At 44.3% G+C, this 14,764-nt stretch overlaps 3 protein-coding genes across 3 annotated transcripts in view; 1 reads left to right on the plus strand and 2 right to left on the minus strand.

Annotated features, from left to right (window-relative positions):
• The window catches only part of LOC117386962 (NACHT, LRR and PYD domains-containing protein 3-like), a 32,609-nt gene extending 18,169 nt beyond the window's left edge, over positions 1–14,440 (minus strand). Inside the window, exons 1-10 of the mRNA XM_055229697.1 lie at positions 14,248–14,440; positions 11,924–12,032; positions 8,100–8,197; positions 7,931–8,017; positions 6,259–6,357; positions 6,120–6,189; positions 5,815–6,019; positions 3,816–5,727; positions 3,572–3,745; positions 3,011–3,178 (exon numbers count right to left, since the gene is read on the minus strand). Of these exons, the coding sequence (XP_055085672.1) occupies positions 3,011–3,178; positions 3,572–3,745; positions 3,816–5,727; positions 5,815–6,019; positions 6,120–6,189; positions 6,259–6,357; positions 7,931–8,017; positions 8,100–8,155 (2,771 nt within the window). The 5' untranslated portion in view covers positions 8,156–8,197; positions 11,924–12,032; positions 14,248–14,440. The remainder of the gene's footprint in view (positions 1–3,010; positions 3,179–3,571; positions 3,746–3,815; positions 5,728–5,814; positions 6,020–6,119; positions 6,190–6,258; positions 6,358–7,930; positions 8,018–8,099; positions 8,198–11,923; positions 12,033–14,247) is intronic.
• Positions 1–14,764, plus strand: part of LOC117387594 (NACHT, LRR and PYD domains-containing protein 1a allele 5-like) — a 769,741-nt gene that overhangs the window by 205,282 nt on the left and 549,695 nt on the right. The gene's annotated exons all lie outside the window — the stretch shown is intronic.
• Positions 241–14,764, minus strand: part of LOC117386958 (NLR family CARD domain-containing protein 3-like) — a 34,182-nt gene continuing 19,658 nt past the window's right edge. Inside the window, exon 12 of the mRNA XM_033984340.2 lies at positions 241–932. Within this exon, the coding sequence (XP_033840231.2) occupies positions 382–932 (551 nt within the window). The 3' untranslated portion in view covers positions 241–381. The remainder of the gene's footprint in view (positions 933–14,764) is intronic.

Genomic DNA, 14,764 nt, shown 5'->3' on the forward strand with positions numbered 1-14,764 from the left:
TATAAATTTAGACTATAAAAAATAATAATAAAATCAACAGGTGTAAGTCGATAAAACACTTAGAGATATTTGACTGACAGTGTATTTGAATTTAAATAAAGAGAAGAACATTTAAGGGTCATGTGGAAGTGTCACAGTGTGAGGCAGAGTAAATCAGGCTAAAAACAAGAGCATTAGATGTTTGTGATGAGGAAAAACAAGAGCAAAACTGCTACAACTACGAATATTAATACTAATACTACTACTACTACTACATGACGTGTCTGTGCAGTTTGTCTTTCAGAGGAAATAAAACATTATAAAATAAATCTCTGATCAAATGAAGTCAAAATAAAATCAACATTTACAAAGTGATTTTTCTACAGATTTGACTGTTGTATTTTACACAGAGGAGGGTGAGTCTGTCGGACACAGAGACACTGAGGAGTCAGGAGAACGGAGCCTAAACCCAGGGACCAGAGTGTGAGTGAATGTGGTGTTGAAGGTGTGGAGGTGGGTCAGTTGGTCAGAGGAGACTGTGTAGAAGGACAGAGAGCCAGCAGGACAGTCCACAAACACTGAGACTGTCCCAGAAGAGGAGCAGGACTGAGTGAGGCGGTTGTGTTTGCTATTATGATAAACAGAGAAACCATCTTTAGAACAGCGCAGACTCCAGGACTGATCATTGTATCCAAACACACAGTGATCACTGTCTCCTTTCCTTCTGATTCTTCTGTAAGACACTGATATAAAAACCCATCCACTCCACTGGACCTCCCAGTAACAGCGACCAGTCAGACCAGTGGAACACAGAATCTGAGGGCCGTTCTCAAATCTGTCCTGATGATCTGGATACGGCTGCTCCTCTGTCACATGTGTCACCTTCTTGTTGTTGTCAGACAGTTTGAGTTTTCTCTGAGCTGTGTTTGGATCCAGAGTGAGATCACAGAAATCTGATGGAGAGAAGACACAACACAGCAGCAGTTAGTCCCATGTGGAGACACACATTTAATTATAGTTTAATATGGGTCAATCTATTCATGAAAGATGGATTTAAAGTCAATTATTTATGATGAATGTATTTTTATTCTGATGATTTTATTTGTGAATCATGTCAGTCTTATATTTGGCTCATGTTTCTTTTGCATCAGCTCTATATTCCCTTTAGTTTCAGAGCCTCACATCTATTTCAGATTCTTTTCAGTGTAAAACTTGAGTTTGTTGCTGCAGTGACAAATTGCAGCTCCAGTCTCTGACGTCACTCCACACATTCCTACACTCCTCTGTGCTCCATGACACAGACTTTCTCCTTTAAAATGTCTCTATATGAAGGAGAGGAGAACAGGGGATTGGTTTAAATCCACTGTCTCCAGAAGAAGAATGAAGATCACTGTTGTGTTTGAGCTGAAACATGAGTGCAGTTACACAGCTCCAGACTGGACTCTTCAGGATCTGCTTTAAGAAGAACTCTGGATTCAGTCATGGACACAGCTGTGGACCTCACAGTCTGAGGCCACACAACAATATATATTCTATGTGAGGTCCTTGGACCATTTTATCCATTTAAATAAGTGTCTGTTTCAAATGGAGTTTCTCAAAACTTACACTTTCTGAGTCCTGGTGTTAACCACTGAGCTCCAGCATGGTCCAGTCTGAAACACACGACATCAGACTGAAACACACGACATCAGACTGAAACACACGACATCAGACTGAAACACACGACATCAGACTGAAACATCAGACTGAAACACATGACATCAGACTGAAACACACGACATCAGACTGAAACACACGACATCGGACTGAAACACACGACATCAGACTGAAACACACGACATCAGACTGAAACACACGACATGAGACTGAAACACACGACATCAGACTGAAACACACGACTGAAACACACGACATCAGACTGAAACACACGACATCAGACTGAAACATCGGACTGAAACACGCGACATCAGACTGAAACACACAACATCAGACTGAAACAAACGACATCAAACTGAAACACACGACATCAGACTGAAACATAAAATCGTTTTTAAATATAATTTTAAGACAGGTTTGGATGTTTTTCTCAACACTTTTCAAAAACAATGATTTGCAGCACACATATGTGTCGCCTGGGAATGCAGCCTGTGATGGAAATCACACACACGGGACAGCCCCAGGGCATGATGTTTCCACCCTCATGCTTCACTGTGGGTATGATGTTCTTTGTATGCAGCTCAGCATTCTTTCTCCTCCAGGCACGACAAGTAGAGTTTTTGCCAAAGGGTTCTATTGTGGTTTTGTCTGACCATATGGCATTCTCCCAATCCTCTTCTGGATCGTCCAAATACTCTCTAGCGGGCTTCGGGCGGGCCTGGACATGTACTGCCTGGGGCAGAGGGATGCGTCTGGCGCTGCGTGGTTTGGGTCCCTGGTGGTGTAGTGTACCGCTGATGGTGGTCTTTGTTGCTTTGGTCCCAATTCTTTGCGGGTCATTTGCTGGTCCACCTTCATGTTGTTCTTGTCGGCGGGGTGGGATATGACTGCTACTACTACTATTGAACTTTGTGCCGTTTTTTTATTCTTCTGAGACCTGGTGATTGCAAGTATATGAGCCATGGGCCAGGTCCAGCATCTGGGCCAGTGCGAATGGAGCTGGTGGTCACCTGGGGCTTGGTGGTTCCTCTACGTTTGTGCTTTATGGTCTTGCCTCGGGTGTGCTGCTGTGTATGTGGTTTTGCAAGTGGGGGACAGTAGGGGGCAGTCATTCTCTCCTGACAGACAGCAGGGGGCAGTCTTACCTGATAGAAAGCAGGGGGCGCTGGTCCTGTAGAGCGGTCAGGAGCTCGGCTGAGGGTCCTGGATGGTTGTAGCTCAGGTCTAACTCTCTCAGGTGGGAGGGGGCGGAGCTCAGAGCTGAGGCCAGAGCAGCCCCGCCCCTCTGTGACACCAGACATCCAGACAGCCTAAAGACACAGCATTACACTCATGTGGACACAAGGGGGCAGAGTGCATCATGGGAGCATCTCACCTGAGTGTCTCCAGTCTGCAGGGGGCGCTCTTCAGTCCAGAACACAGCAGCTCCACTCCTGAGTCCTGGAGGTCGTTGTGACTGAGATCCAGGTGTGTGAGACTGGAGGAGCTGAGGACTGAGGCCAGAGGCCCACAGCTGTGAGGGGACAGTCCACAGAGGGACAGACTGAGGAGACAGAGGGACATTAGAGACTAGAACCACCACACAAGAGTTTAAGCCTCAGCCTGTGGGGCCGGTGCTTGTTTGACTCCAGACATGAGAGATGTGAGAGGGGTGTGGCTGAAGGGAGCGGCTGCTCCTCTCACATCTCTCCATCTGACACAGAGCGACTCTGCTGTGTCTCTGTGAGGAGCAGTTAGCGGCCCACCCTTCCTGTGAGGTGAGTCATTTGATTCTTGGCTCCCGGTAGATTCAGAGCCCCATTCCGCCCCTGCATTTAACCCAAAAAGTTATGTATAAAAAGTCCCATGTTTTTATCTTACTTTCGTCAAATGTCATTGTTCAATGCAACTACCAATAGGTTCTATAATAATAGTGAGTAATATGAACCCTTCTGACCTGAGCTGTTCCAGTTTACAGTGAGGACTCTTCAGACCAACAGACAACATCTCCAGCCCTGAGTCCTTCAAGTCATTGAGACTGAGATCCAGGACTCTCAGACTAGAGGACTGGGAGCTGAGGACTGAGAACAGAGCTTCACAGCTTCTCTCTGACAGGTTACAGCTGCTCAGTCTGGATAGAGAAATCACTGTTTATGTAAAAGTTGAATAAAACCATCCTCTGTTAAACAAATGTTACTCACAGAGCTTTGTTGGAGGCCTTGACCACTGGCAGCAGCCTCAGGAGAGCCTCCTCTGAAGCACAGTATTTCTTCAGCTCAAACTGGTCCAGATCTTCTTCTGATGACAGTAACATGAAGGCCAGAGCTGACCACTCAGCAGGAGACAGTATAGCTTTAGACAGAAGTCCTGAACTCAGGTACTGTTGGATCTGCTCCACCAGAAAACAGTCATTCAGTTCATTCAGACAGTGGAACAGGTTCATGCTCCTCTCTACAGACACATCCTCACGCAGTTTCTTCTTGATGTATGCAGCTGTTTCCTGATTGGTCTGGGAGCTACTTCTTGACTGTGTCAGCAGACCTTGTAGAAGGCTCTGATTGGTCGACAGTGAAAGTCCCAGGAGAAAACGGAGGAGCAGGTCCAGATGTCCATTTGGACTCTGTAAGGCCTGGTCCACAGCAGAGCAATAGAAGGATGAGTCAGGGTAAGAAATCTCAGAGGAGACAGAGGAGTCTTCTGAATATGAATAATCCTCAGACTCCTGGTCAGACACTGGACTCTCAAAAGGGACAGGGGACTCCCTCTCTGAATCAGAATGGTACTCACTGTCATGACAGGAAGATTTTGGACTCTCAGAGAAGTGTGGTAGGTCCATCAGGTTTTCTCCAAAGCTGAAGAAGCTCTGATAGACGTGAAGAGCAGCCAGAAACTCCTGCACACTCAGATGAATGAAGCAGTAGACCTTGTCCTGGTAAAGGCCTGGCTCCTCTCTAAAGACCTGTGTGAACACTCCAGAGTACACTGAGGCCGCTGCAGCATCCAGTCCACACTCACTCAGGTCATGCTCATAGAAGATCAGGTTTCCTTTCTGCAGCTGCTCAAAGGCCAGTTTTCCCAGAGACTCCACCATCTTCCTGGTCTCTGGACTCCAGTGTGGGTCTGTCTCAGATCCTCCTTCATACTTGATGTTCTTGACTTTGGCCTGAACCACCAGGAAGTGGATGTACATCTGAGTCAGGGTCTTGGGCAGCTCTCCTCTCTCTCTGCTTTTCAACATATGCTCCAGGACTGTGGCAGCAATCCAGCAGAAGATTGGCATGTAGCACATGATGTGGAGGCTTCTGGACGTCTTGATGTGGGAGATGATTGTGTCGGCGCCATCCCTGAACCTCTTCCTGAAGTACTGCTCCTTCTGTGGGTCGCTGAACCCTCTGACCTCTGTCACCATGGAGATGCACTCAGCAGGGATCTGATTGGCTGCTGCAGGTCGTGTGGTTATCCAGAGGCGAGCGGAGGGAAGCAGGATCCCCCTGATGAGGTTTACCAGCAGCACGTGCAGTGAGGTGGACTCTGTGGGGTCAGTCAGGACCTTGGTTTTGGTGAAGTCCAGAGGAAGTCTGCACTCGTCCAGACCGTCAAAGATGAAGAGCACCTGGAGGTCTTCAAAGCTGCAGAGTTCTGTTTGTGTTTGACTAAAGAAGTGATGAACAAGTGTCACCAAGCTGAAGCTTCTCTCCTTCAGCACATTGAGTGCTCTGAAAGTGAACGGGAACAGCAGCTGTATGTCCTGGTTGGCTTTGCCTTCAGCCCAGTCCAGACTGAACTTCTGAGTGAGCACTGTTTTCCCGATGCCAGCCACTCCCTTTGTCAGCACTGTTCTGATTGGTCCATGTGTGTGAGCTGGGCCTTTAAACATGTCTTCACATGTGATGGGTGTCTCTGCTGGGTCTGGTTTCCTGGAGGCTGTTTCCACGTGTCTGACCTCATGTTCCTGGTTGACCTCTGAAGACCCTCCCTCTGTGATGTAGAGCTCTGTGTAGATCTGATTCAGAAGGGTGGGGTTTCCTGCTTTAGCGATGCCCTCAAACACACACTCAAACTTCTGCTGCAGGTTAGACTTCAGTTTACGCTGACAAACTCCAGAATAACTCCCTGAATGAAGACAACAGATACAGGCCTGAGTCTCAGAGAATATAAAACGACTGTGAGCACCTTGTTAAATGTGTTAAATGGTCCTACTGCTCCTCAGACGCTCAGCCAGCTCCTTCTGCTTCATCCTCCTCAGGAAGTTCAGTGTGATCTTCAGAACAGCCTCACTGCTGCTCCTCTGCTCTTCATCCTCATCCTTCACAGGCTCTAAGCATTCTGGGTAATCTGTACTCAGAACCTTGTGGAGCTTCTTCAGCTCCTTCTGGATAAAAGTGATGATGTCCTCCTCCAGAAGCTGAACAGACACATTATAAACAACACAAATGCAGTCAGTGTCAGATCTGTGTGGAACAAGTTCTCATTCATCTGAACATTTACAAACTTTAGTGACAGACCTTAAATATGGAGTCCAGCTGTGTCTGATGGTGCTGACCACTGGAGACCTCTGGACCCTGCTGCTCCACTCTGTGAGAGAGACTCATCAAACACTTATGTTCATTTCTATTGTTTTATTTAATGACTATGGAAACTCACGGCTCAGTGGCAAACTCAAGTGGAGGTCTCATAGACCAGTCACTCCTGAGGGACTCACAGATGGGACCAGGTTCAGATGGAGGATGTTTCTGGTGGATCCTGAGACACAGAAGAAAACACACTTCAGTCACACTGACTCTTCTTAACACTTGTGTTCACCTCACTCCAGAATCATCACATACAATGTCTTTTGGTTCTGTCTGTGGTTCAATTTTCACACAGTCAAATACAAACAACTGTACACACTGTTATTATAAAGTTGTTATTAAGATACTATGTCTATACTGTTTACCATAGTGTTACCAGGAGTACACTGTAGGGGTCGCTGCAGTAACATTCTGTTCTCTACATGCAGTCTGTACCACACATATTCTGGTCCACTGATAATAAATACCTTGTGTACATTACAAATGGACTGGTTATTGTGAACACATCTACATGTCAGTGTTTAAATCCAGGCTCAAACGGTTCTGTTTATCTGTGCATATGACTGAGAGGTTTTATTCAGCTCTACACTTTTATTATGATTATTTATGTTTTGTTTGTATTGTGATTTTAATGTCTTTCTTATTCTGTAAAACTCTTTTTGTGTATGAATTGTGTTATAATACACTGTCGTAACGGTGGGTGTAGCGGACCAAAGGATGCAGACTCGGGGCAGATTTACGGTGTTTATTTACAATAGTGCTAAAATAGTGCAAAAGACAGTTCAGACAGTTAATTTATCACACACGGGACGTAGGTAGCGGGAGGCAGACCAGATGGGCGTAGGGCAGGGCAGGAGCAGGAAACCCAGGACCGGAGCGGGAGTGGAGACTGCCAGGACCGGAGTACGACATGACCAGGGACAGGACCGGGGAAGACTGAGCAGGAGTGATCCAGAGAGTGGGAGCCAGAGCAAGAGACGGGAAGCGAGCCAGAGGCCAAGACAGAGCAGGAGGCAAGCAGAGGGTGGACTGTACCGGAGCTGGAGCGCAGAGGCAGGAGCGGGAACAAGCAAGAGCAGGAATATTGACACGCGGACGGTCTGGCCGAGACTCTGGTCCAAGACGGTCCTGGGGAAGACGAACAGACGATCTGGCCCTGAGTGTCTTCTGCCGAGCCCTCATATACTCGGCAGCAGGTGCAGGTAATTGCGCTGATACGCTCCAGGTGCGTGCGGGAGGAGTCAGGAACTCCGCCCAGCTCCGGACAGACAGGTAGAGGAGGGGGAGAGAACACAGGAGGACAGGAAATCCAGGATCATGACATAAACTTGTCTATTTGTCTGGGCCATGACAGTTTTATCTGAATTATTAAAGTTTGTTGTTTTCTTCCTTTTCCTGACAGAAGTTTGTCGACTGTTGTCTCTTTTCAGACTCCATTTTAATTCCAGTTTCAAATCAAAAGTGTCTCTGTTGGAGAAACACAGTGGTTAAAGTCATGTGACTTGAGCAGGTCCAGCGGGTGATGGGCCTGGACTAGGATCTCATAGAAGGACTTTTGTAGGACAAAGACATAAGTGTGTTGCATTTCCTGCTGCTGAGACGAGCATGAAGTTCCTCCTCACAGTCACAGAGGTCATCTGCAGCTCTTACACTTATGTTGAGTTTAATAAAAAACAAGTCATCCATATCATTCTAAAAAGGCTGTGAACATAAAGTCCTGACATTATGAGGTGAGTCTGACTTACTCTGGACCATGTTCTCTTTTTGACTCTATTACTCGTACCATAGAGCGAACACTCTTGAATGGGACGGCGTTGGCCCCAGGAGCAGGTCTGTGGACACAGATGGAGCAGTGGCTTTAGTCTGAGCTCTGACATGGAGAACAGTGGTGGAGTGTTAGTGATCCTCTCTTACCTGTGAGCTTTTATAGAGGGAGGGGCTCCGTCCTCTCTGGTCTTTCTCTGATCCATGCTCAGTCCAGTCTGAGTGACAGTGAGAGGGCAGAGGTGCTGCTGAGGGACACAGGGGACCTCACATTAGATCACAGTCCTCAGCACTGGAGTCTGGAGTCTCATTTAAGGACTTCATTCCTGTGTTTTATTGTGATATGTGTCTAACTGCCCCATGTTTCTTCTACATTGTTTACTGGCAGTTTGAGAAAGTTTAATTTTCTTCTATGTTTTTGGATTTTTTGTTTCACACATTTTTTGTACAGTTATTTTTGAGATGCCTTTTATTTTTTGGTCACTTTTATTCCAGATTAACCAGATATTTGTTTAGGAGTTTTCTCTTGATGAACGACAGAACAAGTGGCATTGAAAGCATGATTTTTACTTTAAAACCTTGTGTTGATTATTTTGTGTCTTAGCATGAAGGTGAACTTGTTTCTCTGTAGGAATGTGACACAAAACTTATTTTAGAATGTCTCCACTAGAACCAGTCGCTTCGGTCACTGGATACTGGTTTTCCTCTTTATGTTGACAAGAGGCCTAGCAATCCATCTTTTCAGTGACTGAAGTCATCTCTTAGTGACGTATTCTACCGCTCTGTAAACAGCTAAACATACCTCCCTTTGTGACCTTGTACGGACCGTGTGTAAAATTAGTTAAGTCCTTATAAGACCTGCCTTCTATAGATAGTACCTTGAAAAGGCTTTAAGTACTGGAAAACTCCTCTGAAACGCAACGCATGTGCCTGCTGTCTGTAACTTCATTCATCTCATGAGATAAACTTCTTTCAACTCTCTACCTGGTCTGCAATCTCTTCCTTCACGATTACAGGAATCATACCCACAATCCTAAGGCAAGACACTTCAAACAGAAACACAGAGAGACAATGTACTGTGAAAAAGACCGTAAAAGAATCAAAGACACAGAGGCACATTTGGACTCAGCGACAGGTTGGTGGTTCTATTCCCATGTGTGTTAATGTGGACTCAGCAGAACAGAGAAATAAACCTGACATTACTCAGAGCTTTAAAGCTCAACTCCTTCCATCACTGCTGCTGTCTGGACCTGTCCTGGACCTGGACTTTGGACTCTGTCTGTGGACTTGGATCTGGCCCAGATCCTGAGTCTGGTCCTAAATGTTTCCCTCTTTACTTTTCTACAAACATCTTATTTTCTCTTAAAGGTGCACTGTGTAACTTTGCTGTTCAGGTCAAACACCTGCTCGTTTACATGGAGACGTTATTGTTTTACTTGGAATACTCCAAAGTAAGGCATTAAACTCTTTATTATAATAAGCAGGTGACATCATTTGGTGGAGATCGCGCTCATAGTAAAAATGTAAGTTTTAATTTTTTTTATAATGAGTAATAAAAACACCTGGATTTGAATAAATGCAAAATAGATTACATTTACATATTGTGGAACATTCTGGGCGACACAGTCACATCTCCATAGAGACAGTGAGGTGGTGTACCCTCCTCCAGAAAAGTTCCATAATGCCTCTTTAATGGAGCGTCCAGGGCCTGAGGGTGTGTGTGCTTCAGCCTGTGATCCCTGTAAAACTGCTCGTCTGATTCTGTTGAGCACAAAACTAAAGATTTTGGACTAAATCCATAAATCATAATGTTTTGGATTTCTGCAGCATCTTTACACTGTATTATTCATTCAGTCCACACTCGCTAAATAAAGACAAGGCTTAAATGTTTGTCCAAAGTGGATCTGTCTCTGTTGGTGCTGTTCAGACTCTAGAGCAGGGGTCTCCAACTCAAATTATCTGGGGGCCGCAGGAGGCAGAGTCTGGGTGAAGCTGGGCTACATCAGGTATTCCACAAAAAAAGCTTTGTTCAAATCTCCTCAAACATCATCATTTTTTTCAACATACATGAGGAAATATGCCAGTTCTTGTGGATTTTATGGATATACTTTGTTATTTGTTGAATCTTTGTTGAAACATGGTAACGCCGCACTAACATTAAACTTTCATATTGTCCTGCGGGCCACAAAATATCATGTCATGGGCCGAAATTAGCCCCCGTGCCGCGAGTTTTACGCCCCTGCTCTAGTGTGATGATGTCATTCTCTCAGATGGGACAGAGACACATTTCTCTGTTGATCACATGGTATTTTCACGAGTCACATCAACATGTAAATCCACAAATGTTGAACCTGATTGTTTCTGTTTGTGACTCGAGCCAAGAACTCACATTATTACAGCAAATATCTGTGTTTGAATCAGACACATTTGACTCTTCTGTGTTAAATATGATTGTTCTATAGAATGTTGTGATGAAACACAGCCATAGCAACACAATAATAAAACATGAATGATCAACCTTCATCAGCCTCTGGAGGATCACAGTCCAACATCTTTACTGTTTATCAGAGATCTCAGGAGAGACTTTATATCAAACCTTTGACCTGTGATTAGGAACATAAAACAAACCAATAACAGCCTCATATCCCAAACACTCAAGTCTTTCTGACACTTCTCTGTATAAACTACATCAGAAAACCAAAAGATGATTTGGTGATGGAATAAATGTAAGTAAAATGTCTGAGCTCTGTCCAATCAGAGCAGGCGATGCAGTGATGTTATGTGTGTTTGTTTATAAAGGAGCAGATACAGAGGAGAGACAGACGTGGATCAGGACCATTGGGACTTGTGCTGTACTCACTACTCATATGATTTTAAAGGTAACTAAGTACAATTACATGGCTGCAATTATACTCCATTACAAGAACAAGTACAGGTTTAAAATTTACTCCAAAAAGTACAATTACTTCAAAAATCTATACTCAAACACAGACATAGAGCAGAAAACTGGGCTAATTCAGTTGTTTTCTCAGATTGAAATGAATCAAGTCCAAGTTCAAATCTAAGCAAAAAGTTCAGTTTATTCTAAATGTAAAACAGGTGAATCTGAAAATGTGACTCAATAACCCATTAGAAGTGAAGAGTCTGATACCATAAAACTAGGATTACATAAAGAATGTGTTCAAAAAGCCACAAAGTGACTGTGACACAAGTAAATATAAGTCATTATTACCTCAGACAAACAGTCCAACACCTCCTGAGTCACTGTGAGCCTCCTCTGCTCCTCTGCTCCTCTGCTCCTCCTCTGTTTGATATAAAGTCTCTCCTGAGATCTCTGATAAATGTGAATAAAACAACCTAATCTGGTGTTTTTACAGCTGTGTGCAGTAAAGATGTTGGACTGTGATCCTCCAGAGGCTGATGAAGGTTAATCATTCATATTTTATTATTGGGCTCCATTTAGTTCAGAGTGTTGACTCTCCAGCGCCGCCCTGCTGGTGGTGGGAGGGGCTGCGTCCTCTCTGTTCTCTCTCTGATCCAGGCTCAGTCCAGAGTCCTACAGAATGACATCATACTGTTTAGCCCCGCTACATTTCTGACTTCTCTGTAAAAACGTCTTTCCTGTCAGCACTGTGGTGATTCGAGGTGTAAATGGTTTACATATTCAGAAAGATGAATGTCGTAGCTTTCATTTGATGTGTAGAGTGTTTGTGTGGGTGACGCAGAAATACACGTACATTGCTGTAAAGTTGTAACGTAAAGGCCGGCGGGCCGTCGGAACGCTAAGTGGTTAATGTTCATATCTTGATTTACAGACACAATAGTGAAATAAAAACCCCAGGATCATGTAGAGGGTTAATACGAACATTTAAGACCAAAATGAGTCTGAAGCAGCAGAGACAGAGAGAGGGGACAAGGTTTTTCAATAGAAAGTGAACTGGAGCCAGAGTCGATGGAGCTGGTCCTGTACTTACGCTGTGGGGCACTTGATGTAGTCCTTGTTGTTCCTGCCACAGTTGCCGTATTCGTTTCCTTTAATATTTGCCGTCTGGAAGCAAATATCTGCTGCTTTTGTGGCTGGGTCTGAAAAATGAAAATATTTCAAACAGATGGAGGCAGATAAATAAATGATGTTCAAATGCAGTTTTGTTGTAGTACAGTGAGTTCTTGGGTCTAGTCATAGAAATGATCAGGTTCAACATTTGTGAATTTACCTGTATATTTGTATATTTGTATATTTGTATATTTGTCTATTTCATGGCAAAGTACAATGTGACCAACAGGGAAAACTGACTGTGGCGCCCCCATCTGGGAGCATCACATCAACACGTTCTAGAGACTTAAAAGCACCAATATACAGGGGAAAAAGTATTTCATCAGCCACCAATTGTTCCAGTTCTCCCTCTTAAAAAGATGAGAGAGGCCTGTTCATCACAGTTTCACTTCAACTATGAGACAGAATGAAAGAATCCAGGAAATCACATTGTCTGATTTTTAAAGAATTTATTTGCAAATTATGGCGGAAAATAAGTATTTGGTCAATAACAAAAGTTCATCTCAATACTTTGTTATATGCCCTTTGTTGGTCAAATGTTTTCTGTCTCCAGAGGTTTTCACTGTTGCTGTAGTTTGGTCCATTCCTCCTGCAGATCTCCTCTAGAGCAGTGATGTTTTGGGGCAACACAGACTTTCAACTCCCTCCAAAGACTTTCTATGGGGTTGAGATCTGGAAACTGGCCACTCCAGGACCTTGAAATGCTTCTGAAGAAGCCACTCCTTCATTGCCCGGGCGGTGTGTTTGGGATCATTGTCACGCTGAAAGACCCAGCCACATTTCATCTTCAATGCCCTCGCTGATAGAAGGAGGTTTTCACTCCAAATCTCACGATACATGGCCCCGTTCATTCTGTCCTTTACAGGGATCAGTCGTCCTGGTCCCTTTGTAGAGAAACAGCCCCAAAGCATGATGTTTCCACCCTCATGCTTCACAGTAGGTCTGGTGTTCTTTGGATGCAACTCAGTATTCTTTCTCCTCTAAACATCTTTAGATGTTCCCACATCTTCCCACATCCCTTTTGAAAATGTTCAATGTTTTTTGTGGAAGATAATTTATTTTATTTTATGGACTGTAATGACATGTATTACATGATTTATGAACATACTCAAATAAAATTCAATTCAATTCAAATTCAATTCAAACACGGCAAGTTGAGTTTTTACCAAAATGTTCTATTTTGGTTTGATCTGACCATGTGACATTCTCCCAATCCTCTTCTGGATCATCCAAATGCTTCTATCAAACTTCAGACGGGCCTGGACATGTCCTGTCTTCACAGGGGACACGTCTGGCACTGCAGGATTTGAGTCCCTGGTGGTGTAGTGTGTTACTGATGGTGCCTTTGTTACTTTGGCCCCAGCTCTCTGCAGGTCATTCACGAGGTCGCCCCGTGTGGTTCTGGGATTTCTGCTCACCGTTCTTGTGTCATTTTGACCCCACGGGGTGAGATCTTGCGTGGAGCCCCAGATGGAGGGACATTATCAGTGTCTTGTCTTCCATTTTCTAATAATTGCTCCACAGTTGATTTGTTCACACAAGCTCTTACCTGTTGCAGATTGAGTGTTCGGGGCCTGGTGTCTACAGTTTTGTTTGTGGTTCCTTTGCTCTTTGGTCTTGTCCATAGTGGAGTTTGGAGTCTGACTGTTTGAGGTTGTGGACAGGTGTCTTTTATACTGATAACCAGTTCAAACAGGGGCCATTAATACAGGGAACGAGTGGAGGACAGAGGAGCCTCTGAAAGAAGAAGTGTCAGGTCTGTGACACAAATCTTGCTTGTTTGGAGGAGACCAAATACTTATTTTACCGAGAAATGTATCAATTAATTCATTAAAAATCCTACAGTGTGATTTCCTGGATTCTGTCTCTCATAGCTGAAGTGAACCTATAATGAAAATTACAGGTCTCTCTCATCTTATAATTACAAATGACAAAAACTGCAGTTATTTCGATAACACAAGGTCCTCTCTAAAAAATCCTTAGTTGCATTTAAGGCAAAAGTGCTCGAGCTGGAATAAGGTCAGCAGTATCGAAATTGGTATTGAAACTGAAAAAGCCGTTTAGAATCAGAATCAGATTTTGGGGATCCGATCCAATCAGTGGAAATACCACCATTTGTTTGTTTGTTTTTCTGTACATAACTGAGTAGAAAAGGTCCATATAAGACTAGTGCGTTATTACATGAACCAAATCAAATGTGTATATTTTGGGGTCTATGACCTCTGACCTCTGACCCGTCTGTACCTGGGCTGAATAATCGTCTGCATTGGTAGTCGTAGGTTTGGCAGCGTCCCTCGTAGCAGTACGCCGCTCCGCTCTGACACTGAAGTCCATCCATCAGGTAAAAATCATCTGGACAAAACGCACTTGTCCCTAAGCAGAACTCGGGCAGGTCACAGCTGTCCTCAGAGCGTCTACACGGAGTGCCAGCCACTTTGAGCTGGAAAACACAACAACAGTTTATCCAGAGTAGAGTTTTACAAACACGGCAATGCTGACAACTACTAGCATGCTAACACACACCTCCTGATGATTGGACCAATGCAGACAGTACACAGTGGACATGTTTTGACCTCAAGAGCTGCTTATACAATAAATCTGTTCTCAGAGACAGTTGTGGCTTGTGTGACGTGCAGCTGTCCACAGGAGCGGCCGACAGCGCCGCACTTTGTTGTGATGACGTTTACGGCGACGTCGCAAATGTTCCAAACCAGAAATCAGCAGACTTGATTCTGTTCTTAAGTAGTTTCAGATGTTGTGA

This window comes from Periophthalmus magnuspinnatus, chromosome 19, assembly GCF_009829125.3.
Source record: "Periophthalmus magnuspinnatus isolate fPerMag1 chromosome 19, fPerMag1.2.pri, whole genome shotgun sequence".
NCBI classification, from domain to species: domain Eukaryota; kingdom Metazoa; phylum Chordata; class Actinopteri; order Gobiiformes; family Gobiidae; genus Periophthalmus; species Periophthalmus magnuspinnatus.